We start from the raw sequence: 26,254 nt of genomic DNA on the forward strand, positions 1-26,254 counted from the left end.
TTATACAAGCTCATGTCAACAGAAGTCCAAATTTACTGTAATTACAGATTATTTACATTAAAACAAAATAAGAAATCAGTATGTAAATGTAATGTTTGTTGTAGCTAATGCAGCAGGAGGTGGTAGATTAGGTTCAAACAGCAATCAGTTAGCAAATCTGGCTAACATGTAAATGAGCAGAAGCCCTTTTGTTTACATTCTACTGCATTTTAAACTTCAGGATTTTTAAACTGTCTCATGAGCAGATGTGAAAATAAAACATTAATCTTACCATTCTTATGGAAGCTTTCAAAGTAACTAAAGCAATGCACTGCTCCTGTCCAGCTAAACACACAATACTAATAATTGGAGTTGCAGGTTACATCGTTCTTAATTAACACTCTGCTACAGTTGATAACATACAAGACACTACGCCCCCAACACCACTGCTCTGCAACAATCTAAAGCATTCAGCAATATATGGACCCATTGCTTGAAAGATGGGGGTTGTGGGTTTTATTTCCTATCCACACAGATGATTACACTTCCTCAATAAGTTACAATCACTTAGCAGAAATATGTTATTTCTAATAATCCCCAAGGTATGCACCTGGGCTTAACTGTTTTGAACTTTCCAATGATTCATCAGATATAATAAAGTAACTAACACTTTCAGCTATTTAGCATAAAAAGTATAAATCTAAAATACATTACAGCCATTAAAATGACAACAACGAAAAAAAAAATTGATGAAAAGCATCTCCCAGAACATAGAGGATAGAAAGGACAGACAATCTGGATAACTCAACTCCATGGCCAGACTCTCATGCCCACACTTTTGATGTTTCTTCTTGCATTCTCCTAAACCTATTTCCTGAACTGGGTATTGTCAGCTTTCAAGAAGCATCCAAGGCAACAAAGGGAAGGAATTGCACGCTGAGGAAGTGATTAATCTAATCTGACAAAGCTGGTGCAAGGGATCTCTCCCCTTGGATGATTAAATGATGGACATTCTTTGGCATCTTTCCTTTTAAGACTGTTTTCCAAAGGAAATCATGCTCTTCTCCGCCCACCTGTCCCATCTGGTAACTTCTGAACATAGTCACTAGTTTTAAGGTGGTCTGGTAGTGTTAGAAAGCTCTCAAAGACTGAGTATAAATCAACATCCAAGTAGAGGAAAGGGACCCAAATTACCACCCACTTTAGTAAAAGGTTTTATGAAGTATTACTTGTATTGCAAGTGTAGTATTTTATACTCCATCTGACCTCTGGCCAACAATCTCAGAACTACACACAGCACATGATTTCACTTTTCCTTTGACGTTACCTGACTGCCAACTGGAGGTGGATACTCTATGCAAGGGGAAAAATATTACACAGGTGCCAAAAAAAAAAAAAAAAGAAGAGGAACTGGAGGCAGCATCAGAGGTAGGTGAGATCACAGGAAGCATGGATGGAGAAGGCTGAGTTACTGCAGCAGCTGGGAATTCACTAGAAGGCAGGAATTCACCAGAAATCAGATTTCATTACATTTGCAACTCAAAGAACGTTGGTTATTGTTCTGGATATTGTGCATGGATAAGTATGGATTTGCCAGCTGAAATTGTGGAAGCAGGGTGGAACTGTACAGGTGGTATTTGACATTTAAATTTAATCCTTACACCTCAATTTACTAGCATGCAGTAGTAATTCAGTGGGTTTCTATTACCTATAACAGCTTTAGATAGGCCACTGGTGAACAAAGATGCCCTAGGAGATTTTTATTTGTTTAAGCTGCAGGATCACTTTGCCACTACATTTAGATGCTGGTTTTAAGTCAGTACTGGGTTAAGCCCATTCAGTCTGTCACAATAAACTTCAATGCCTACCCACCAGTATGTTGGAAAAGGATGTCTCAGACACTGTTCTGCCTCAGTATAAAGAATGGGCACAAACTGGAGTTTACAGAGCTGAGATCAGATTGTTCCTTTTAAGAAGAGCAGACAGATAAAATACTCCATATACTATCTCAGGCTTTTCAAATATCACTTTCTGGAGATATTCAAATAACAACTATTTATCTCTAGTTCAAAATAGAAGGCATTTGAAGAAAACAACAGATGAACTCACAAAGTAAAGAGGCAAAGTTCTTCAACATCCATTAATAATAGATGTGAACAAGATGCTTTTAAAAATTGTGGGCAACAAACTAATCTGAATAATAACTGACCTAACAGTAGGCAGTAAACAGTGTAACTGGGTTTGGTACATTGCTTCAATTAGATGTGTTTTGATCTGCATTGATGCTTTAATTGGAGGCAAGCCTCCCCTTTCATCTAGAATTTATGACTTCAGGGAGATGATCTAGCCTTCAAATTATCCGTGTTTAAATAGCCACTAATTAGTCATCATTTGCTATCCCAAAGCTACCAACTTTTATCTTAAAAATATCCAGAACTAATCTCCACTATGAAACAAGTATAAACTATAAAAGGTAACAACCACTTTGATTTTACTAACAAGTAAAGTTCTTTAAAACTATTAATCCAATAAAAAAGGCTAGGAACTGTTTTTAAACAGTTTGTTGTTATATACTTTACTGCAGTTGCAATAAACAACACTCTTCAGACCCCAGTCTTCTTTCCAGAACTGAAGACATTCAAATTACAATATACAGCAATACCTAGGTAGAAAATTTTGAAATTGGAAATGGAAACAAACAATTACCAGGTACAGTGTTTTTTTCACTGTTCTTCAAATAGCTCCTAAAGTACAATGGCTTATTGTCCTCCAACACAACTGCAGCTCCTGTTGGCACATACAGTTTATGTGCAGCTCACCAGCCTCTATTCAAGTGCCACTATTCCCTCTCTTAATGCTCCTCTCCTTTATCATTGTTTTTTATAATTCATATCAGCATTCTTATTTCCTCTGCAGACTGCAGGGTAATGTGCACCAGTACCTTTTAGTAATACATAAAGTACTTTTAGTCATTAGGATGCCAGTTATTAACTTCTATTGATCCAAAGAATTCCCTTCACTAGTAATACGACTGCACTTGTAGAATATTCTCCTATCGCCTACAATGGCAGGAAGCCAACTCCCTCTTCAGACAACATGGAATTCATGCAGTTTGCCCAATTCCAAACGCATCCCTCCCTCCCTGCGTTGGCTGGTCTGGAGCAGCTCCTTTCCCAGGCTCAATTCCTGCGCACCCTCTAGCGGCTACCGAATAAAATTTGCATTTTCCTGGTAAAAAGCACATACAGGACTGCCTTTGGGAAAAAGGGTAAGAAAGAAAACAAACCGGAGTAATTAGGTAATTGCAAATTACTTTATAAGAGCATCTTCCTTAAAACATCATTTCATTTTCAAACGTTCAGAATATTCACTGACAGCAGAAAGAGACCTAGAGGTGCTGGTCCACAGAGGCTGAACACCAGTCAGTGCGTGCCCAGGTGGGGCAACTTAAGGCCAATGGCCTCTTGGCCTGCATGAGAAATAGTGTGACCAACAGGACACTAAGGAAATAACTGCCTCCTGTACTGGGCACTGGTGAGGCCACACCTCAAATCCAGTGTCCCCTTTTGGGCCCCTCATGACAAGAAAGACACTGAGGTGCTGGAGCGTGGCCAGAAGAGGGTAACAAAGCTGGTGAAAGGTCTGGAGCACAAGTGTGATGAGGAGCGGCTGAGGGAGCTGGGGGTGTTTAGCTTGGGGAAAAGGAGGCTCAGGGCAGACCTTACTGCTCTCCAGAACTGCCTGAAAGGAGGCTGTGGTGATGTGGGGATCGGTCTCTTCTGCCATGTCTCAAGTGAAAGGATGAGAGGAAACGGCCTGAAGTTGCACCAGGGGAGGTTGAGGTTAGGTATCAGAATTTTTTTTTCACTGAAAGAATGGTCAGGCATTAGAATAAGTTGCCCAAGGAGGTGGTGGAGTCACCATCTCTGGAAGTGTTCAAGAGATGTCTGGATGGGGCACTTGGGGATATGTTTCAGGGCTGATTACGGTGGTCAGAGAAGATAATCTTGAAGGTCTCTTCCAGCCTTGATGATTCCGTGGCTTATGAACACTCAACTGTTTACTTCTTGAGGGTTCAAATCAGTAATAAAAGATATCCTGCTCAGTTAAAGGAAATTAATTATTCAGCCTATCTACAAACATTTTAAAAGTCCAAAAAGATAAGATAAAATAATGTAACAAACATTCCAGAAAGAAAATTCTGATCTGCTGGGAATGATTTATAGAGATTTATAAGACACATTAAATGAACTAACATAAAGCAGCAACTTATGCAAGGCCAGCTCTCATTTCCACAGGGACTGAACTTCTTTTAAATTAAAGTTATCATATCTGGGAGGTGTAAAATTCTGTATGTACCTACAATGTTCATGTACCACACCATGGTTTTAAAAACCCCAGCAACATTCTTTTCATCAACGAGGTGATGATGTAGCTCATCTCAACACTTACTAGAGCAGTGAAAACACTTTGTATTTACTGACTGCAGATCCCTGTACATATATGTGGCTTCATGAAAACCACAAAAAACCAAACCATACAAATAGAACTTATGGCCAAAAGACTTACCCAGAATGACTTGAAGAAGGAGGAGGCAGGTCAGGTGTTAGAACATAAAGACTATTATTTTTTGGCAAGTGTAGACTTTTTAAAACAGTCTGAGGGGAGAAAAATCATTATAAATACAAAACGTTCACCAATTCTGACATATTATTTTATTTCTTTTAATTATTGATATTTATTTACAATATCACCACATATTTTGTTTCAAGATAAACTTACTGTAACTTCAAAACATCATTTTTGTAGGTGGGCCACGTTACACATAAAACCAACACAAACTAGAGTGATTTGTCCTGATTTTTTTTTTTGGTAATGTTTTAGATTAAGAGTTCTTTGTGCCACTTGAGACATTTGACACTGTTTGAAACTCACAATTCTTGCATTGTAATCCCCACCTACAGATGCTCAGTTTGAAACTCTGAATTCAGTTAACTGAAAACACAGTTGAAAACTTACACTATCATCTACATCTCCAGTCTTCCACCCTTTTAACAGCATTTTAGATGCAGGAATCTGAAGTTCATTTTCTAGAATATGTTTGATATCTCCTAAAGAAAAAAAAAAAAAACAAAGAAAATACATAAAATACACACACTTACTGCTTTATTTCAAACAGTATTGAGTCATAATTAAAAAAAACAATACCAAGGAAAAATTTACTATCAAAATCATTTTTAGTCTACTTACTCTTGTAACACCCACTTCAAACAGTAAAGGACAAATGAAGCTTAAAAAAAAAAAAAAAATCACAAAGCATGAATGATTGGAGAATCACAGGAGGATCTGATGATTTGGACATACATTTGGATAATTGTGCATATGTCAGACACACACATTTGCAGCTGTATGTTATCTGGAGCACCAAACTTTGCCAGCAACAAAGAGGGTGCTTATTTTTGATACCAAATTCTATTATCAATAGTCCTGACCTAAAGAACTGGAATGTTCATACAATTTGACTGCTCTGACAGCTTTTTTGATGTTTTGTACATTTTGATGTTCTCTTCTCTCTTTAGTTATATTACAGTTATAAAATAATTCAGGCTGGAAGGTACCTCAGGAGCTCATCTGGCTCAAGCCCAACTCAAAGGTCTAATTAAATCAGTTTAGTCGAAGATTTGTCCAGCTAGCTCCTGAACACACCTAAGGATGGAAATTTGACAGTTTTTCTGGCCAACTTGTTCCAGTATTTCACCACCCTCACAACAACAAAAATTCTTTAATCTAACATGAATTCTTGATGTTGCAAATTGTGTCTATTGTGTCTATTATTGTAAGCCTCCGAGAGAAGTCTGGCTCCATCTGCTCTGTGTTCTCCAGCAGGTAGCAGTAGAACAGCTGTAGAATAGAGGGGTAAGGTCTGTACCTCTCCCCTGCCCCTCTCCAGGCTGAACAAATCCATTTCTCTGTGCCTCTCCTATTAGCCCTGTGCTCCAAACTCCTGACTGGACTTACTGTGGAATATCAACACCTTTCTTACACTGGACCTCAAAATCCAACGCAGTGTTCCAGATGCAGCTTTGCAACTACTGAATGGAGGGTAATAATTATTGCCCTGGATCCACTGGCTACACTCTTGCCAACACAGCCTGGGACATGGCTGGCCTTCCTCACTGCAAGGGTTCACCACTGATCCCTTTCATTATTAAGTTGCTTTCTAGCCTGTCAGTCCTCAGCCAGGTCACAGATTGGGATACATGGAGTTATCCCATCCCAGATGCAGGACTTCAACTTTGTCTTCTTGGAACTTCAGGAGGCTCCTGTCAGCCCATTTCTCCAGGCTGTCCAGGATCGTCTAAACAGCAGCCTTCCCTTCAGAATATCAGCACTTTCTCTGATGTGATTAAAATTTATTTTGAGCAGTTTTTTATCCAGTCCTTATCTTAACAGTATGAATAGAAAAACACAACAGCAGAGTACATCAGAGGCCTTACTAAAGCCACAGTGACATCCACTGTTCTCCCTTTGTCCACGGAGCCAGTCATCAAATCACAAAAGGCAAATAAATAATGCTGACCGATTAGGTACAACTTCCCTTCAGCTGGAAGTTTCAAATCACCATGCTGGCTGTTTCAAATCACCTTCTTTTCTCTCCTGTGCTCAGAAAGTGCTTCCACGAAGATTTTCTTCCATAATTCTCCCACAGACCAAGTCCAGCAATCACCACTGAACAGTAGGTTCACATTTTCCTTAGCCTTCCTTTTCATGCTGATGTACTGACAGAAACACTTCTAATCCATCAGTGGTTTCAGCTTCACCTGAGCTTTGATCTTCCTAACTCCAAACCTGCACACTGGCAACACCTCTGTGTTCCTCCAGGGTAGCCCATCACTACTTTCCCCCTTCGGTGTACTTTTTGCATTTAGCTCAGTTGGAAATTCTTTGTTCTTCTGCCTTCTGGCATGATTGCTCCTCTTGCATGTTGGAAGAACTGTACCTGTGCTTTGAAGAGGTTGTCCTTGAAGATCAACCAGCTCCCCCAGGCTCATTTGCCCTGCAGGGATCCCACCAAGCAGATCCCCAAAGAAGCAAAAAATATTCTTTCCTCAAGCCCACAGTCGAAATTCTACCATTTGTCTTGCTCACTTCTCTCAGGACTTTAAACTCAAAGGTTTTAAACACAAGGTTGCCCTGTCTTTATATCCCAAGATATAGAAGAAAGACATGAACTGCCTTCTGCCCTACAGCTTTCAGGTAAAAACCTGAAAGTTATTAAGAAAAGAAAAAATGTAATAGTATGGCTGCAAAATCCTGATTTGATCAGACTTTTATGTCTAATTTCCATGGATGCAACAGTGCAATGGAAAACATGGAACACGCATCAAGAATTCAAACTAATCATCACTAGGTGGCACCAGCCACCTAAAAAGACAAATAAGAATCAAAAGTTCCAATTTGAAAATTTCATCCCAGACAAAAGGCTGCAGCATAGAAAATTGTTCTGATCAACTATTTCTTCGTGTAGTTCCTTATTTGGATCTGTATAAGCTCTTCACTAAAAACAAAAAAATAAAAAAAATCCCTCTTCTTCCTTAGCAAAAGTAAATTAACTCACAGTTTGGGGAATGTAAATAATAACACTATCATATTTCTAACAAAATGCAACAATTTTAGGATAAAGACAATAAAACTGATAAGTCTTAATTTGAACAAAAGAATCAAACAAAAATTGAGTAGAGAAGAATGCAACGATGCTCTCCACACCAGGAAGAACTCCTCTAATCTTGTCACTAATCCTATGCAGAAAGAGAAGCCACACAAATGCGAAGAGGAAATGCCAAGATCATCCACTTATTAACAGATTTCATCTATACTAATCCTGCCCCAAATTACATTTTCATGCCTAAACTTAATCATTAATTTCCATTTGGCTTCTGAAGCAAGTTCGTAAGAAAACTAAATTTCAAAATAAATATTTGATAGATCACTAACCTTTGCAATGGATTAGTGAAATTTTGCTTTTTTAAAGCTGTAAAGAGATTTCAAAATGGTTAGTAGCTGTGGAGGCTGTATTTTGGGGGGGATTTTTTTTTTCTTTTTGAGGAGTTTTGCTTTGCTTTGCTTTAGGATTTGAATTTCGGGGGTTGAATTTTTTCAGTTTGTTTTTGTTTTAGGATAGCAGTTTTCTCTGAATTTTTACAAATCCTTACCAACTGCAGAGCTGTCTTCAAGTACTACATCCACATTTCTGTCTCTGTACTCAACCCTGAAGTCAAGCATTCGAGGTTGTCTTTCCACTATTTGTCTAGATGGCACTACATGGCGAAATGCTGAGGATGAGGAAGGGGTTGAAGAAGCTGCTGTAGAATGACTTGTGGGGCCATAGGCTGGTCCATGTAAAGTCTCTCCACCGTACTCACTGAAAGACATGCAGATAAGATGATTTAAACAGAACAGTTTGATACATTTAAATGAAAGTTAGCAAAGTGAAATGATGTGTTATTCACTTATTATGGTCCACAGCACACACCTCTTGAATAACTATTGTCATATCTGAATATACTACATATCTAACCATTAGTAATTAGAAAATAACCTTCATATCAGCAACATTAACATTTCAGGACTCAGAAGTGCTACAGGAGATCAGCATGGATGACAAACAAGCATTTAAGCAAGTATTTCAGTCTAAAAATCATTATGTAATTAATACCAGAATTATCTTGAGAAGGATTATGACCATATCAAAATTGGCAATTCATTGAATAAGCCTAAATGTTCTCAACCAGGAAGATCACCTGTGCTGAGCAGTTACAGGATATCATGATGGTGGATGCAAGACAGGAAAAAGTATGCACTGAATGAATGGAAGCCAAGCAAGGAAGGATTTAGGAAATGCTGAAGCACAGGTTGTCTCGTTTCCATTCTTCAACAGAACTTATTTGAAAAATGCTTTCTGTCCCTCTTGAAGATACCATGAGATCTCTCAATGGAAATGCTTCATACAGCAAGTCAAATTTGTCATCTAGAGAAGGCCTGAACTTTAAATAAAGTGCGAATGTGGATGGCAATGCATATCACAGCTATTGCAAACCCCATTATTGTGCCTTCCACATTTTAAATCAAAAAACATGTTATGCTCATAAAACAAGGAGCTCCTTCACTTCTCACATCAGCAGGCTCAGAAGGATGAACTCCCAGCTACAAAGACCCACACTCAGAGACCCACAGCTCAAAAGTCTTAAGAGCACAAGAAACAGCCTTATTTTCAGGATTTAAAAAAGTATAAATACCGAGTGATGGGTCACTGTCTTAAATCTGATGGTCAACTATGAATTAAGTACTATAACCATTTTATTAATAGACCGAAGAAGCAATGAGTATCCCAATTCTGCAGACTGGACTGTAAAACAAACAACTGAATTACAAAACCAAATGTGCTTTTTTCACTTCAATAAATTAACTTACTTCAAGTCCAGTTATTAATTCTTTTTGATTCCACCATAAAAGACATCCCTGCATATCTGACTGGCAACCTCTAATGGAACACAAAAAGCCTCACATCAGTAAAATAAGGCTCGTATGAAAACCACCGGAAACCAGGCTTTAAGTCTACCAAGCCTCCCTTTAAACCACTTCCATTGGAAGGGGGGAAAAAAAAAAGAAAAAACCATTTGGAACACATTTGACTATCTACTCATTTCTAAAAATTGATGAATTACTGTGGAACAATGCTGTAAGTGGACACTGGACCAGCATGTTATCCAAGTCTGGCAGAACTACTACAGCTACTCCCCGGTTTCTTTCATCCAAACATTCTGGTATTTTGGATAGAAATGCTTTGAAGTCAGGACTTATTAACACAGGTAGAAAAAGTGCTTAGTACAACAAAGAGTTGGTCTCAAATTGACTAAGTGGGCCTTACAGTAAATATATATTTAGTAACTTAACTGAGCAAATAAAGTTTTATCCTCAATCAAAAACTGACTCTTTAATGATAGCTTTAGTAAGTATTGACACACGTCAAACCACCACTTTACCTACATTATATATCTTCTGTCATCATTAAACTTCTTATAATAGTACATTAAGTACTTTTCTGAACAAAATTTTAAACACTACTTTACTGTCTCTCTCAGGTAGCTCAATTCCTGTTCTTCTGTTTTCAATTGCCTCATCAGCACTTATAAGATCAAGCTTCAGTGACTTCAAGACATCCAAGCATGAGTATACAAGCCAAAATTTAATTCAGAAACTGAAAGAAAATCAGTAAAACTACTTTTAGAAGGGAACAACCTTACTTTATCTATCACAGCTTCTGTTGTCTGTAATTCAATTCAAGAAAAATAAAAAAAATCCCTATGAAAATACAAACATTTTTGGCCAAGAACAGGGAAGCATGGTATATCAATACCTTTAAAAATGCATAAGGGAAAAGAAAATACTTAGCCAGAAGCATACCAATATCCAGACTCAGTAGAGAGAACCCCACACAGAGTGACCCAGCAACCAATGAATTCAAAATAAAAATTAATTTGAATAGATGTTTGAGCCAGCCCTCCACCAATATGGGAAAAATTGAATGTTAAGGCAGCTTTGCCACGAATAGAATTTGTGGCTCCAGAAACAGCTTTAAAAGGAGAATTACATCATCTTCTTAGGATTCAGGAAGAAAAAAATGTGACTGTTACCCAGTATCACTCTCTGCATGTAATACTCCAGTCCTGTGTGCTTACCTTTGCAGAATGCCATTTTCTTGTGGTATAACACCATTTATAGCTGCCTGAGAACAGAAAACAGATTTTGAGTCAAGCATACAGAACAACAAAAATACACCACAACTTATATAATGTGTTTTAAAGAGTGATCAACTTGCTTCAAAATATGCCCTGAAATGCTCTCCATTCAATGAATACTCTTGGTAAACAATATGGGCATTACAGTATCTGCATAAAATAAAACCCACATCTAAGTGCAAATAAACAGGAACTGAAGCTCAGACTCCTGCATGATTGTGATGGGTTTCCCAGGTGGAATGCATGGGAATAAACTGCCTGGCCCACGCTCAGTCAATATAACACTCCGTACACTTGCTACTCACACACCTTGGACACGCTGCTCTCAAACACACTGAGCCAACTGTGCACAGCCAGGGCAGCCAGACAGCACGTACACAGAAAATATTATGTTTCCCAGAAGTATCGGGCCTGCACAAACCCGTAAAGCTGCCCAGCTGCACACACCCCGCGTGTTGCCAGCCTCGTGTGCTCACAAACTGCTGCAGTGGGCGCAAACAGCTCCACGGGGCTCCACCCCACCCACGCCTTCCCCACAGCTCACACACACAGACACCGCCTGGCCCCCCCTCGGAGCACCTGTGTGCCAGGGAATCACAGAAATGACCACCCCAAAAGTTCAAACAATCTTCAGGTAGAAGAGGAAGTATTTTTTTAAGTAAGGTTTATGCAGTTAAATACCGTGCCATGCTGTCCAGATCACCAGAATAAACAAAATATTACTTGTATAAGTACAAACCTGGCCATCTGCATTCAGGTTTGGTCTTACTGGAAATTACAGGCTTATTAACTATAAAAATATCCTAACGAATGCCATCTCATATTAGAACACATTATATTTTAAATAGTCACAACATACCCCAGTTGCGAGTTCAAAACCCCAATTCTGACAAAATTTCTGCTAAATCTCTTGTAGCATTGCTCCATTCTGTGTTGCAGAAAGTTAATTTCCAGCACATCTGATGCTACAGTAGTTTGTATAAACTTTGAAATTATATCAGCTTGGAAAATAAGTAAGACTCTCTTAAACAGTATTCTGAAGCCAACTTATTTCAGACTGCTTCAAACCACCAAAAAAAGTGTTTAAAAGCATTTCCTTGCTAGGATTTTTCAGATTTGAGGAGCACTTAGAGTGACTCCATGTGAGCTGGTGAAGGTGACTTACACACTTGCTCCTCAGCTGATTAAACATTGTTCTGACTATTGCTAGAAGACACAGGAGTAAAGAAGTCAGAACCCCACCTAACTTCAGGGTTTCAATCCTAGCACAGCAGGGAGCAGACAAGGTGGAATAGCACGGGAGGGAATTTGGCAGGGAATGAGAAAAATTTAAAAAAAAAAAAATCTAGAGAGGAGAAAAAAACAGACCTCAAAAGACTAATTCTATTTCTCTCTGTGACGATCTTTACAATCACATGTTGAGTTCACAGGTACATATTTGTTAGGTTTAACAGCGCGATTAAAGAAAGCTTGGAGCATCCCACTAATCTCTATTTTCTCCTGCACCAGCAGCAATTCATGCATTTCTACTATCACAATTTCTAATATCCTTGTGTGTCAGATATACCTGCCCTGTTGGCCAGAACACCTGGTGAACGAGTGTCCAGTCCCCGATGGAGAAGAGAACACTGATGTTTAGAAGCTCATAGATCCTCTGGCACTCCAGGAGGACAAAGTCATATACTGCCACCGAACTACTAACACTCCTCATCTATCAGCATCATTTTTACAAACTGACATTAAAAAATGTAGCTTAAGTAAGTGCTTAATGAAGACAAAAATAGACGTAATCAAGATTTAAATGCTATGGTTTCTTTTCCTCCAGATATATAAACATGATTTTTTACAATTTCCATTAAAAGTTAAGGCTACATAAAGTCAAAAAGCTTTATTGCTGAACTCAGCTAAATTATTATGATATTGCAATAAGATCATGCATTTAGTAACAAATATTGCATAATTAATAATAAAAAAAGCAGAGAAGGAAAAGGTCAGATGTATCTATAAGCTACAGCAATAACCCAGGAGGCTGTATCAAATTACAGGGAAAACAAAGTTCCCTACCAGATCAGTTTTTAAATCAGTTTATCCACCATGCATGGTAATAATCAGTGGTTTCTTTTTAACAATGTGTCTCATTTATCATCATTGTGGTTTTTGCAGTCATACATAGCTCTTGATCGTGTTCATCTAATAAACCTCCAGGAAAGAGTAGGAGGTTTTGGTTTATTTGGGTTTTTCAGGATTGGCTTCCCCCTCCCATACTCTTCAGCAACATACATTTAATTTCTGTCAACCAACAGATAGTGTTAGTTGAAAGGCAAAATTATCCTTTATTTTGCATCTCTAAGACACAGAGAGCAAATACAGGTTTTGTACCACAGAACCTACACTAATAATGATCTGCTGGCACAAGAGAGTTCTCTTTACTCACAAAAAAAGGAGCTGCTTCAGCTATGAAGAAATAAAGCAGTGTGGCATTTCCACACTTCTGTCAAAGCTCTTGTCTCAAGAGGATTAAATTGGCTCAAACTTCTTCTGAGCCTGCTTAGAGGGGTTAAATATGATAGAGGCTCCAAGCTATTTTCTTTAAAACTGAATTACTCACTTGTTCATGTCCCTAGTTTTGTAAACTTGATGACATTTAAGGGACGCAGCAGCAAAAAAAATCAGCACCAGTATTATGTACTCTTTTGATGGAAAGACCTCTATTAACCACACTGTAAAACTAAAGAGTCTGGGCACTGTTTGTTAAGCAAGATGGAAGACTAAAATGATGGAGACAACAAATGGTAGCAGTGCATATGTACATACTGCATAAATATTAAATATCTGTGTTCTTACAAGACAGCTATAAGTAGGCCCTGCAACAAAAAAAAAGAAAAAGGAACAACCATCTGCTTTAGAATTTCATTGGGAGAAGGTTGTGTCTATTAAAAAAAAAAGTTAAAACAAGAACACATTACTAAGGCAGGATGTGTTCCAGGCTGTTCTTCCTCAGTGTCAGTCCCCTTTGAGAGAGGATCACATCTCTATGGTTATGCAAACATTCAAAGATATCACACTTTTTGTCTCTCCAAACACGGATCTTCGATCACCAGCCTCTGTGTCTAATTTATAGCAATTAAAAAGGGGTATTACCCTTGAAACAATTTTAATAACCAGTGCAAAATCTATTCATGGGTTATTAAATAGAAAGATACCATGTCTGGATCTTCAGTTCCCAATAACCTGTTGCTGAGAGTGCAAATGGCATTCCATGCATATGCTGTGGGAGAACCCACTGTGTGTCCACGAGGATCATTGCTGGATATGAGGTACCACAGCCTCGACAGTATTTGCCTGTTCAAATGCTATCAATATTTAATGAGTGAAGTTCACCTTAAATGGAAAATTATAGAGGTTTCAGAAGATTTTCCCAAAGCCAAGAATCTCAGGTGTGTCTCAGTACTATACATAGGCAAATTCTACCATAACACACAACACTCAAACAACTACCAGGCCTGCCATTTATTTTAGGAAATTGTAAGCCGAATATACCTATTCTTGATTTATGCATTATGTTTAGGGATATGAATCATATATTCAGGAATTGGAACAGCTTATTTAAGAATTCATTAAGCATTGCATAACCTGACTTAATTGGACCTGCTTTGGACCAGACCAGCATCCAGAAACAACTTCCCAACTCAAGCACTTCATCATCCAACAGTGTATCTTGATAAACATGCCTGTGAATCTTGGGGTTTTTTTAATGAACAGTAAGACAGGAACATGATATAATACTGGACTGACAAATGCTCATTACAAAGGTTCAAAGTAACAATATTTTTTTCTGTTTGTTTCAGCAGCACACTTTCAAATAACAATATCAAAATATTTTAAATCCAACTTTTTTCCTCCCTATGTTTGCAGGAAACAAAAAAGCAATAGGGTTAATGAAAGGTTACCAAATTCCTTAACTGTTTGGGCAACCCAAAATTCTGTGGTATTCTATAAACAAACTGAAATTATTTAAGTGACTAAAGAACACTGAGAAGCAAACTGTGAAATTTAGAACTTTTCCTCAAGGGAATACTAACTTACACAAGTTAGTCAGTTCTGATTAAATGTGACTATCTTTTATGAGTACAAAACAGTGTTAGAGCAAAAACAGCAACAATGAAGCAAGAATACTGATGACTTAAAATACACAATTACAGTATTAACCATTTAAAAGCAATTAGGCTCATCTTACAGTGAAGTTCATCCCAGGGCAATGAGGGTCCTATGAAAATTTATCAACAAATTGCAGTATTTTAGATAGCACAAACATTAAACTCACAAGTTTTAAATACTCAGTGGTTATCAGAAAGTTTGAAGAAGGACTGGATTTGCCAATCATATTATTTACATGCTGAGGTCTACATATACTGATTGAATATTCACACAAGGCAGGAGATTCCTTCTTCTTCATGGACTACAGATGGGAGCTAATTTTTAAATTTCCAAAATTCAGAAGTGATGTTTAGATGAATTATCTTAACAATTAGAATCAGGCCCAGACAAAAGCTCAGTTAAAGGCTTCTGCAATGGGTGAGGAGGGAACTCTTCCTCGGTGGCCACCTCTTGTTCCTCCTCTCTCCTTTCCAACTCTCCATACCACAGAATGGCTTTCCAGACTCTACCCTAGATACAGACCCTTTAAAATTTTCCTCTTCAAATTCAAACCTCTACCCCAATGTGGAGCAAGAGCTTTTATGAAGCACAGTGCAAGATCAATTTTCCAAACTGATACTAGAAAACACATCTCTAAGCAAAAGAAGAAAGCAAGTTCAAGCTGCACAACGCAGGAAGAACAATCCTTTCAGAGGAAGAGGCTACAGAAATGTAAATACCATGCACGTGAGAGCTGCATGAGCTTCACTGAGATAAATAACCATTTCAGCTTAACACAACCAGCACAAGCTGCTTGCACAGAATTCCAAAAGCCTTATTTAGGTTTGAGTGAATTCAGCAAGTAAGACCACTTGAGTCTACTTAATAAAGCCCACGCAGAGCTTTACATTTGTTTAGCTAAAAATTGAGAAGGTTTACATTAAACAAACAAAATACTCAAATGAGACAAAGACATAGAGTAATAAGAACAGCCACAGCAGATGACTTAATCCAAAATCCATGGATGTCCAACCAAACAGCATCAACTGCTTCAGAAAGTCACAGGGAAATACAATGGAGTGACTTGCTCGTGGGTGCTTTCTTCCAATCCTCCAATTTTCTGTAGGTCTTACACATTCAGATTTATAGTCTTTATAATTTTTTCTTTGCATTCAACTTAATGCAATAGCCTCATAAACCACATATTTAATTACTTCTATGAAATTCAGTAAGAGCTTTCTTAGATGAGGGGACTCATTTATTATGACTTTCAAAAATCTGTATTCTTCCCCAAATGCTACAAACTCAGATTTTACTTTCGGTTTAAGATGTCTGGTAAGCTAAAAACAAAGTTCTGCATTTTGTGTCTTTCCTGTTTATTTTGCCTCTTCTTCCTATTATAAATTTAACATCTCCTTGATATAAAAACAATTTCTCTCAAATCACAAATTCAGAAAGTTCACCCCAAGCTGTTTTCTACATCAGCAGAAGGAAAGAGAGCTCATTGTCTTAAGAGGAAGAGGTGCCAGCGGTTGGTAGGACTGTATTTTAAAATATAACCAAAAAATGGTCATTTTGATGTTTCACACTACAAAACAAAGAAAAACCTGTTTTTATCTTTGCCTGACCCTTTCAGTATTTAATCTTAGATTTATTTCTCTGATTACACAAGTGAATATAACCAAAACCTACATGCAAAACCTCACTACAGAGGGTGAGATGATACACAAGACAAACATACTGTGGTTTTGAGTTCCGTAGGAAAAAAAAAGATTCTAACTTATATTTTGGACATATCAGCCAGTACTCAGCTGTGCTATCAATCCATCCTGCTTGAGGATCACTCAAGATTTGCTGAATTTCAGCAAATTAAACTTTTTTTTAAAGCTAAAAGTATAATGAAATATACCAAAAAGCCCTCATTAAGCAATCGATAATATACTAGAAAATTATTTCTTATCTTTTGTATTTTATATTTCCACAGCACAGAAAGGGTTACTAAAATTACTCTGTTTATAATTGTCATTCCATTGCAAATAATTCTACTCCTAATTTGGGCTAAATGTGATATTATCCCTGACATACAGTATTCTTACTCTAATTTTGTTGCTTTTGTTGATAAATTTCTTATCCTAAAGATTTAAAATACACTTTTTATTTGGCATTCAAACAAAATAAATGGATGACAGAACTCCAAATGCCTCCTACAACTGAGAGCTTTAAAAAAAAAAAAAAAAAGAAACAAAACCCAAAACTGAACAAATGTTATCCAGAGAGGAAAAACAAATAATTAAATGATAAGGCATAAAGGAAAGCATTAATGAGACAAAGCATCCATGAAAAGACCTAAAAAGCAAAAGTGAGTTTCAAACTGCTTCCAGACCATAAATCTGCATGACAAAGGAACACACTTTCATACACAACAGTAAAGCAAAACAGGAGAAGTGCAAAGATTTATTAGTTCCTTTTGAGCACAGAAGTATTTCTTATAATGAAACTAACTCACAGGGCTCTGCTATATGCATATATTTCAGTAATAACAGTAAGTGCTTTGAAATAATGCTCCCCTAAACACATTTGTTCTGACCTGCTGATACTGTGACTTTGGGAAACTAGATAAAGAGTAAAACCACGCACAGATTTTTCTTGCCATCAGTTAACAACAATAAAAAAAAAGTAGAAAATTCCAGAATAAACACCAGAAGTTTCACCAACTGGTGCTGACAAAAACATACTGTAAATATTAGTCAAATACTGTAGTCAGTCTGGATTAATACAATAAAGGTTTACTGAAACCAGCTGTAATACCATCACTTCTTTCTGCTCCAAGACACCGAGATCAGACTGTGAGATTCCTAAGCAGGAAAATGTGGCTTCTGAGCAGTTTTAAGCAACTACCAAATCTCGCCTGTTACAGGCAAGTTTGAGCTGTGTTATTCTAAACAAGAAATTCCATGAAACCTTCTGCAGAAATACCAATTACTTTAGACCAGAGGCTTTTTACAAACAAGATACACTATCGCCTTCCTACATACACAACCACTTTGAAACCATTACTTTAACAAAAAACTGACTGCTGTGAGTTTCAGTTATAAAAAATATTATTTGGTTTGGATTTTTAAATTAATTCAATAATATTTCAATAATAAAATTACTAATTGTGCCCCAGTAGTAAGAGAAGCAACCTCTACCTTTGTTATTTTTGGCAGGCTTTTCAAGGCAAAGGAATGAGTCAGCTTTTTCCTGTAGCTTGTGTTGTACTTGCTGGCTTTTTCCCAGCTTTGCAAGTCTCGAAAGTATTTCCAAGTGCTAGACGTGAAGTTACACCCACAAAGTTTACACAGAATGCCAACATTTGTCCCCATCGTGGTTAAAATTTAACCAAAAACTGTAATTGAACTACAATGAAATGTCTTCTATGCATTCTGCTTTATTTCAGCCTGCTTTCTTTACAACAAATATACTTCATGAAAAGCTGCAAAACAATAGAATTGCTAATAAAGCAAAAAATTAACATTTCATCAAAAAATGCCACATGAATACATCCATACAGATGATTCACTTCATCAGCAAGAGAGCACGCGTTGAAATAGTTCACAATTAGCACTCTAGATGTGGTTTCCCATTTCTCCCCACTTCTTTGGTGGCTTCAGCAAATTTTTTCCTGTCACTCCTACAACATGCCTAAATGCACTAGGAAGCCTTTCAACAGTTAAGATATACTTCTATAATTCTGAGAGAGAAAAAACCCTACATTTTGCACAGTTCCTTAATTTTATATTGTCACTGTCTAATTCCTCAAACAAAGTGCAATCTCAATAATAAATTCATAACTCGATGTATTTTCCTGGCATAATGAAAGTAAAGAACATGTCCAGATTTATAAGAAGCTTAGGGATCTGCACCTACCTGAGCTGAGACTCTATATCAGCAGCAATAAAGAAAAATAAGCTACTCTGAATTACCCACTCAAATTTCATTCATCTAGAAAGGGAGGGTAGACCATGAGGTGTCTGCCACTTTGACACACATACATGTATCTTGGTTTTAGTCATTATGTCACAACTTTGACCCTAACACTACTTCACCTTCTAACTTAACAGAAAGGAATGCTTCTGCTTAATATCAAAACGTATCTTTTTACTCCTTAAAACACTAAACTAGACAGCAGGAGAGTCAGATAAATCAAAGGCTATGCCTGTAAAAATACCTATGTACTGAACCCACATTTCTACCCCTTTCATGATTATTTTATGTAAATTGGAACGGCAACACTAAAATGCACAGCTTGGGGATAGTTACCTTACGACAACATACTTTTTGATCAGTCTTCAAAAAATATATTTTTTTTTTTAATCACTCATTGTTTCAACTTACTAACTCCTAGCAAGTACTACCAGAGATGAAATCTCAGGGGACAAAAAGTCACAGAATTACTGCCAACAGACTAAGGCCCCTTCACTGAAAAGCCATAATAGCATAATACCCTATACAGCCATTTTCAACTGACCCTAACTGTACTCAACCAACTGTCTAATCACTAATCCATAAAAAAAGTACAATTATGCAAGATTTAGCTTAAAAGTTTGGAAACCAGAAAAATCCAAGCCAAAAGTACATAACCAGTAACTTGTCTTAGAATATTTCTCTCTCCAATACTGTTGTGCTGCAGCAACCCAGGTCTTCCAGGACCAGTTAAGGAGAGTTTATTTAAATAAAACTAGAAACAGTTCAGATATTCAGTAATATTGTAAGTAAATTCATTTTTAAGGCATTCTGCTTTGAAAGCCTGGTGGCTCCAGATGACATCTAGATTCTGTGGTAAAATCTTTCACAACCAAGGTTCACTTGCAAAATAGTCACAGCATTGGCACAGATGCTGGTTCTTCAATAATTTACTTAGATTTTTCCTACTCACACAGTCCCAGCATGATTCGATGACAGACTAAACACTTGTCAAACACATGTTTATAAGATGTGTGCAATTTTCAGTTCAACTACTCAGAGTAACAAAGTACAGATACCTCACACCTGCCACTTCACTATTAATATATTCTAGAAATTTGTTCTTAAATTTGAATGTTGCAGGACAAATTAATGCTAAGCAATCTTCATAGAAACTACCAGTTCAGAGGTAGCAGCCTCTGAAAACAAGTATTTGTAAAACCTAAGGCAGGTGGGTGATGCATATGTGGAGCTACAACAATAGTACCAGGCTCTACTGGGGTCTCATGTGCTGCCTTTTTTTTATTTGCAGAACACAAAACTCTCTATTACAAGAAATAAGAGTCTTTTGCTAAGAACAGAAGTCTAATTTTATTAGTCCTGTTGCTTGTTTGATCACTATGCAAGAAAAACTTAAGTAAAGGAGCTCATTTTATAAGTAACTAAATTCCATCTTTTATTTGAAAAGGAGAGACAGAGTTTACTTTTTACTTATTGACTGCAAAATTTTACCTAAAAATCTTCTCCAACTCACTTTTTGGCCAGAATGAGAATTAAAATTTCATATGCATCATCACAGCAAAAAAATACAGACATAAAACACAATCTCAATCTCTTTGTTATCCTTCCATGAATAAAGCAGGTTTTTTCCCCATTAGAAAAATTACAGTCAATAGTTATGAAACAAAATAAACTATTTTACATTAACATAATCTCTCCTTCATGTCTAGAAAACTATCTACTCTATTGCAAGTTAACTGCTATATTTGCTAAAACTGTGAAGGCGTAAAAGATACAGATTTCTTCATAGAGGCTGAAGAATTATTCCAGTTTAACAGGAACCAAAGGGTTTTCATCCAGAAGGTTATACCAGTTTTACCCCATGGGAAAGTTATACACCTTCTTTCAATCATCAGTGTGAGCATTAGTCCCTTCTGATGAATCAAAACTACAAAGCATATATGAAACAGCACTAAAGAAAACACATTTAAAGTCATGATTCCACTGTTTCAAACAGTCTTCAATCAAACTTTTATACAGGACACAACAGGATCAGCTGCAATCTCTGCTCTTGTTAAAATCACATGAAATGACTGCCACAATGGCAACATATTGAACACTTTCCCGCATCTCCTGAAGTATCAACTAACTGCTGTTATTAAAAGTCTCAGAAATCAGCAGTTTGGGTTTGGTAAGATCACAAAGACTGGGCGATCTTGCTGCTAGCAGAGGTACTCTGCCTTCCTTGAAGCACTTCAATGAGCTGACAAAGCAGCACACTTGTTTTGCATCCTGCAAGTAAAGAATTTTAATCTCCTCACATGTATTAATGGTGGTGTTTAGGGGTTTGTTTTGGGTTTGTTTTTTTAATAGATGAATGTGCATACCACGGAAAGCCATACTGTGATTACGACTCCCTACAGATCTGCATATTTCATATAGTCTTTGATGCAGAAAATACATGAAAAGGAAACATCTGTTTTACCTGAGATTAAGGCATTTGAAAGTTAAGAAATACAATTAATTTAATAATCATGTTGTTTTTAAGAATTAGCTAGTCATCTTTGCTACCACCCAGCTGGATAAAATATATAGCATGCATTTGAGCTTACTCAAAGACACAGAAATGTCCCTTTGGAAACTGCAAAAAGCTGGAAATACAGAGAATGAGAAATACGACAATTTTTGCACGTAGGGATCCCTAATTTAACAAAAAATACATTAAAGACTTCCAAAAGGGATTTCTACAGTCCTCTGTGAAAGAAAAGTCCACATACAACTGTGTTGTACTAGGAGAGATTAAGGCTGCAGTTGGACACACAAGAAACCTGCAACTCCTGTATTTCCTGGAGAACAGGCACCCTGCCCACGGGACACCTCCACCAGTGGGATGCCCATCCACCAACACAGACTCAGACCCACCTAACTCAGACCTTCCTTCTCCCTTTGCTCTGCTGGCAGCAGGGTTGTGAATGCTGTACAGGCAACTCACTGTAGTAACAGGGGCCATAAACTAACTGAGCTGACAATAACATGTTCCACAGGACACCAAGATCCACAAGAGAACACATGTCCTAAAAGAAGACTTTAAAAGCTCCTTAAAAAAAAATTGGGATACAAATCTCTGCTTCCCACAGGCAGATGTGACTGTTTATTTGGCCACGGGGAGAATGCTATTAAGGCACAGACAAGCCCATGTTCCTCACAGGGAAAATCCCTCAGATCTAGTCTTAATGAGAGGAATAAACCCTGAACTTCTCACTAGAACACAATACAAGTAAAATGTGATGAACATGATCACCATGATGTGAAGTCCTGGTTCCCAGCCACTGAAACACAGCCTGCTTGCAAGGAAACAAGAGAGCTGCTAAACATATGACAACACTGTCTCACACTTAAGGAAAAGAAATGGCCGTGTGCCAAACTTAAATTAATCACCTAGTTTCTGGAGGCAGGCTAATTCCAATCAATAAAAAAAACATACAGAGAGATACCACATCAAAGCTGCAGCAGGGCAAACCAGAGAGAAAAAGAGACAGAAGACATTGTCAGTGTATTGGTTTTACCAACTTGGACTGAAATTTGCTACATGCTGTAAACAGAATTAAGGTAATGGTTAGAAAGCAGTAAGAGATACTAAGATAAATGGCCCATTTTTTGCTAGGAATCCCACCTAAATGGGCACCTCCAAGAGAAATAAAAAAGAAAAATTGCCATGTCCTACCTCGTTTTACTCAGTTCAATTTTTTTGTTGTTGTTTTTGTTTGTTACTTTTTCCAAAAGACATTAAAAAGAAGAAAATATATATAAAATTAGTACTTAAAGTAAAAAAAAAATCTTGTCTGACCAATAGCAACAATTCTTCAAGAAGTTTACAAGCAAGATGCAAAAAGCCCTCATACACTGTGTAAGTTATCCATTCAAAATTAAAACCTATAGTTGGGAGCTGAAGCTTTATTTAAAAATGTATTCCAAATATATAATTTCTTTTTCAAAGGTACAGAATTGCCTTTTGTCAACTGATTCTTGAACCGGAGTATGACAGGAACTGCAAGTCATCACATCTCCAGATGCACTAAGCTGGTGGTTTCACTGAAGTTATACTGTGCTTTGATCCCCTACCAGAATACAGAACAATTGAGCCAAGTACAGCAGGAAGGTAGAAAGGTCATTTTGAAAATAAAAAACGGATTTTTTTTAATACATATAATCATTATACACATATTTACAAATTAAGTGAATATGGGATAACAAACATCCTCTCCTCTGTTATTTTGATGAACCTTATTTTCTTCTTAAAGCAATGTTAAACAGTATCTACATTACAATGTTGTCTATTGGAAAAGACATGAAATAAAAATAATTTTAAACCAGTGATGAGGAGTAACAATAGAAATGGTCACCTTGGGAAAGCAGAAAATTAAGTGTGGTGAATACTTGCTTTTCATTCAAGAATCCTGTTCTGATTACCAGTACAGAATATAAAGTCATGCTACATATGAAGGGCTTGAGTTTTTCATTAAATCTGTGAAAGATAGAGCAGACCATGTCTCATGCACAGATGCAAGCACTGGATTTCAGGACAGCAAAGAGATATCATCTGTGAGATAACCTCACATGTAAGAAGGTCCACACTACATGAGGTCACATAGACACACTAACGGGTCATTCCCTTTAAATATGTACCATCATCATTTCAACAGACACACAGTTGGGATTTCTCACCCTTTTATTTTATTGTTCTTACACACACAAAGTTTAAGATATATATACCATAATTTTTACCTTCACATGCGAAAACAGAAGACCAGAGTTTAAAAAGGGCAAGATGTGAAACCATCAGACTTTACAACGGACAGAAATTCCTAACTTCTGCTTTCTCGGACGTTAAAAATTACTGCAAATTAATAGAGCTGAAAGAAATGACACTCAGGAAATAACATATCAGCAACCCTGTAAGCTTAAGAGAGCTGAATCCATTTAGAGCAGAACAGTTTCATAAAGATGAATGCTTGAAGAAATCATTATATTATCTATGTTGATCTTCTGTATCTCACAGAACATCTGAAACATTTTGTTGCCCGACCTATAATAAGCCCTGTAATTAGGCTACAGTGTTCTAACACAGAAAAACCCTAAGCTGCTCTATATGCAGCAGACCACCACAAAGGCCAAGTCACATGCAACAAAGGGGAACTAATTATTGGCAAAATTAGACTTTGTGATCCCACCAAGCAATTTATACACTGTTACCACATATGAATTCCTCTGCAGAACTCTTATAGTCTATTTGATTTTAAGCACTTAAACAATGCCAAGCAACCAAACATTTATGAAATACAGTTTCCTATACTGCTTCAAACAGCTACAAACATGATTAGAACATGTAAAACAAATACAACAATGAGACATTTAAATCCAGTTTATTTAGTTGGTTGAAGGTAAATTAATGGCCACTTATCCTGTCTTAGAGTATCCCTATACAGGAATACAGGTGAAGACTTCTAACTGGGGGTGAGTAATCTTTAAAAGTTCAAAAATAGGAAGCTGATGTTTCACTTCTAAGCCAAAAAGAAAATGGAACTCTGATTCTTAGTTAAAAAATAAAAAGTGGCTATTAGAAAAACTAAACCAAGAAAGGAGTTCCTTACACTTAACCCAGGTTTGGCTTTGCTTAAGGGTAGAATGAAAACAAAAAGATACCAAACACAGTAACACTCAAATAATAGTAAAGACACTGGTGACATTTTAAACCTTAATACTAAAATCTAGCAAGACCAGGGACAAAAAAGTACGGATAAAAAAAGCAGCAGGAATATAGCTTCAGTGCAAACAAAGTAATCCTTAGAAAAGCTTACACAAACACGTAATACTTGTAGCACAACAGAAGAAACTTGTTTTGTGAACTTTATAACCTCTGCTCTCTCTCTGCATTCTGATGTACTTCTCTGTCAGCTCATGTCAGTACTACTTCCCTGTTTCTGTTTGGGATCCTTCTGCTTTCCAACTCCCCAGGACTACTTGCTCTTGGTTGTTTTGGCTGAAGTCCCAGAGAAATAACAATGCCCTTGAGCTGAGTGTCCAAGAGTTCAAGAAGCAACAGGTGCCCAAGGGATTCTTCAGCCTGGGTCCCCTGCACAGCCTCTGATAGTGTATGGCTTTTTTCTCCAAACAGGAAAATGGAATTGAGATATAGACAGCCTGAATGAAAAGCAAGCAAGCAATCTGCTCAAGATAAGAACTTCCTTAACTTATGTTTTTGGGTTTTCCCCCTATTGCTGCAAGAGTGCCCCTGAACTTTGGTTGACAAGATCCTAACGGGATTTGCTCAGCTTTCTACTTCTTACTATCCTGGATCTCTCACAGAAGATTTCCTGATCAAACACTGAGCTCTGATTTTACTTCCAACCTCATGGAAGTAAAGGAATCCATGTTTAAAAGCCTCAGAATCAGATGCACAAACAAAGTGAAATTAGAGGTGACAGAGATGATGTTCTTCCTACTTACCTACTGAGAGCCAAAGGATGATGGAGGACACCCCCCCCCCCAAATCATCACTACTTCACTACTTTCTTCATAATCCATGAACCAAGTCCTACAAGTTTTGCTTTCCTTACAAATAAAAAAAATGTTTTGTTCTGAATTGAATGACATATTTAGTGCCAAAAAAAAAAAAGGATTTTTTAAATTTTCCATCTCAGCTAAAAAACTCCAAGACCTTTTGGTTGAATTAAAACAAAGCCTTCTCTCCTCCCCAGTTTCTTGGCACTGCATCTGTACTGACTGCTGTATCAAAGTATAAAAACCCCAAGGTATACACACAAAAAACCGCCACCACATGTGGATCATACTTTTTCATTCTAAAACAAAAATGCTATATTTCTTATAAGTCCTGAGCCTTTCTTCAAGTACTTTTGAAGTGCTAAAATCCCTTGCCTACAGAGATGTTGATTCTCTCAAGCCAGCGCTCCTTTCTTCTTACAATCACATTATCTTCTCTTTCTTCACTCTTCTATCTCCCTGTTAGATTAGCATGATTTGGATTTCACTCCCTTTTTCACAAGAAGGTTTCTTTTAACAAAAAGAAGCCAGTGTCCTACTACTGACAGACCCTTAGGGCATCTTCTTCACTTACACTCTCTCCAGTATTGGTTTTTTTTCCACAACTTACCATTTCCTTTTCATAGACACCCTTCTCACTCATCTTCTGTTTAGTTTCCATATTTATGTACTTTCCTCAAGTAGCTCTTGCATCCCTAATTTTTCATCCTTTCTCACTTTCCCTGTGCCTTTTTTAAGCTGGCACTTTTGGGTCATTACCTCTTTTCCCACCATATTCTACTTTAGATCATCTAGTAATCACTAATAAAATTCAGTATTTAAAGGTATTCTCA

General features: G+C 37.2%; 1 protein-coding gene across 1 annotated transcript in view; it reads right to left on the minus strand.

The window, feature by feature from the left end:
• The window catches only part of FAF1 (Fas associated factor 1), a 156,555-nt gene that overhangs the window by 112,293 nt on the left and 18,008 nt on the right, over nucleotides 1–26,254 (minus strand). Inside the window, exons 3-6 of the mRNA XM_032696388.1 lie at nucleotides 10,719–10,765; nucleotides 8,193–8,401; nucleotides 4,999–5,090; nucleotides 4,549–4,637 (exon numbers count right to left, since the gene is read on the minus strand). Coding sequence (XP_032552279.1) covers nucleotides 4,549–4,637; nucleotides 4,999–5,090; nucleotides 8,193–8,401; nucleotides 10,719–10,765 — 437 coding nt within the window. The remainder of the gene's footprint in view (nucleotides 1–4,548; nucleotides 4,638–4,998; nucleotides 5,091–8,192; nucleotides 8,402–10,718; nucleotides 10,766–26,254) is intronic.

This window comes from Chiroxiphia lanceolata, chromosome 9 (genome assembly GCF_009829145.1).
Source record: "Chiroxiphia lanceolata isolate bChiLan1 chromosome 9, bChiLan1.pri, whole genome shotgun sequence".
In the NCBI taxonomy this organism is placed as follows: Eukaryota; Metazoa; Chordata; class Aves; order Passeriformes; family Pipridae; genus Chiroxiphia; species Chiroxiphia lanceolata.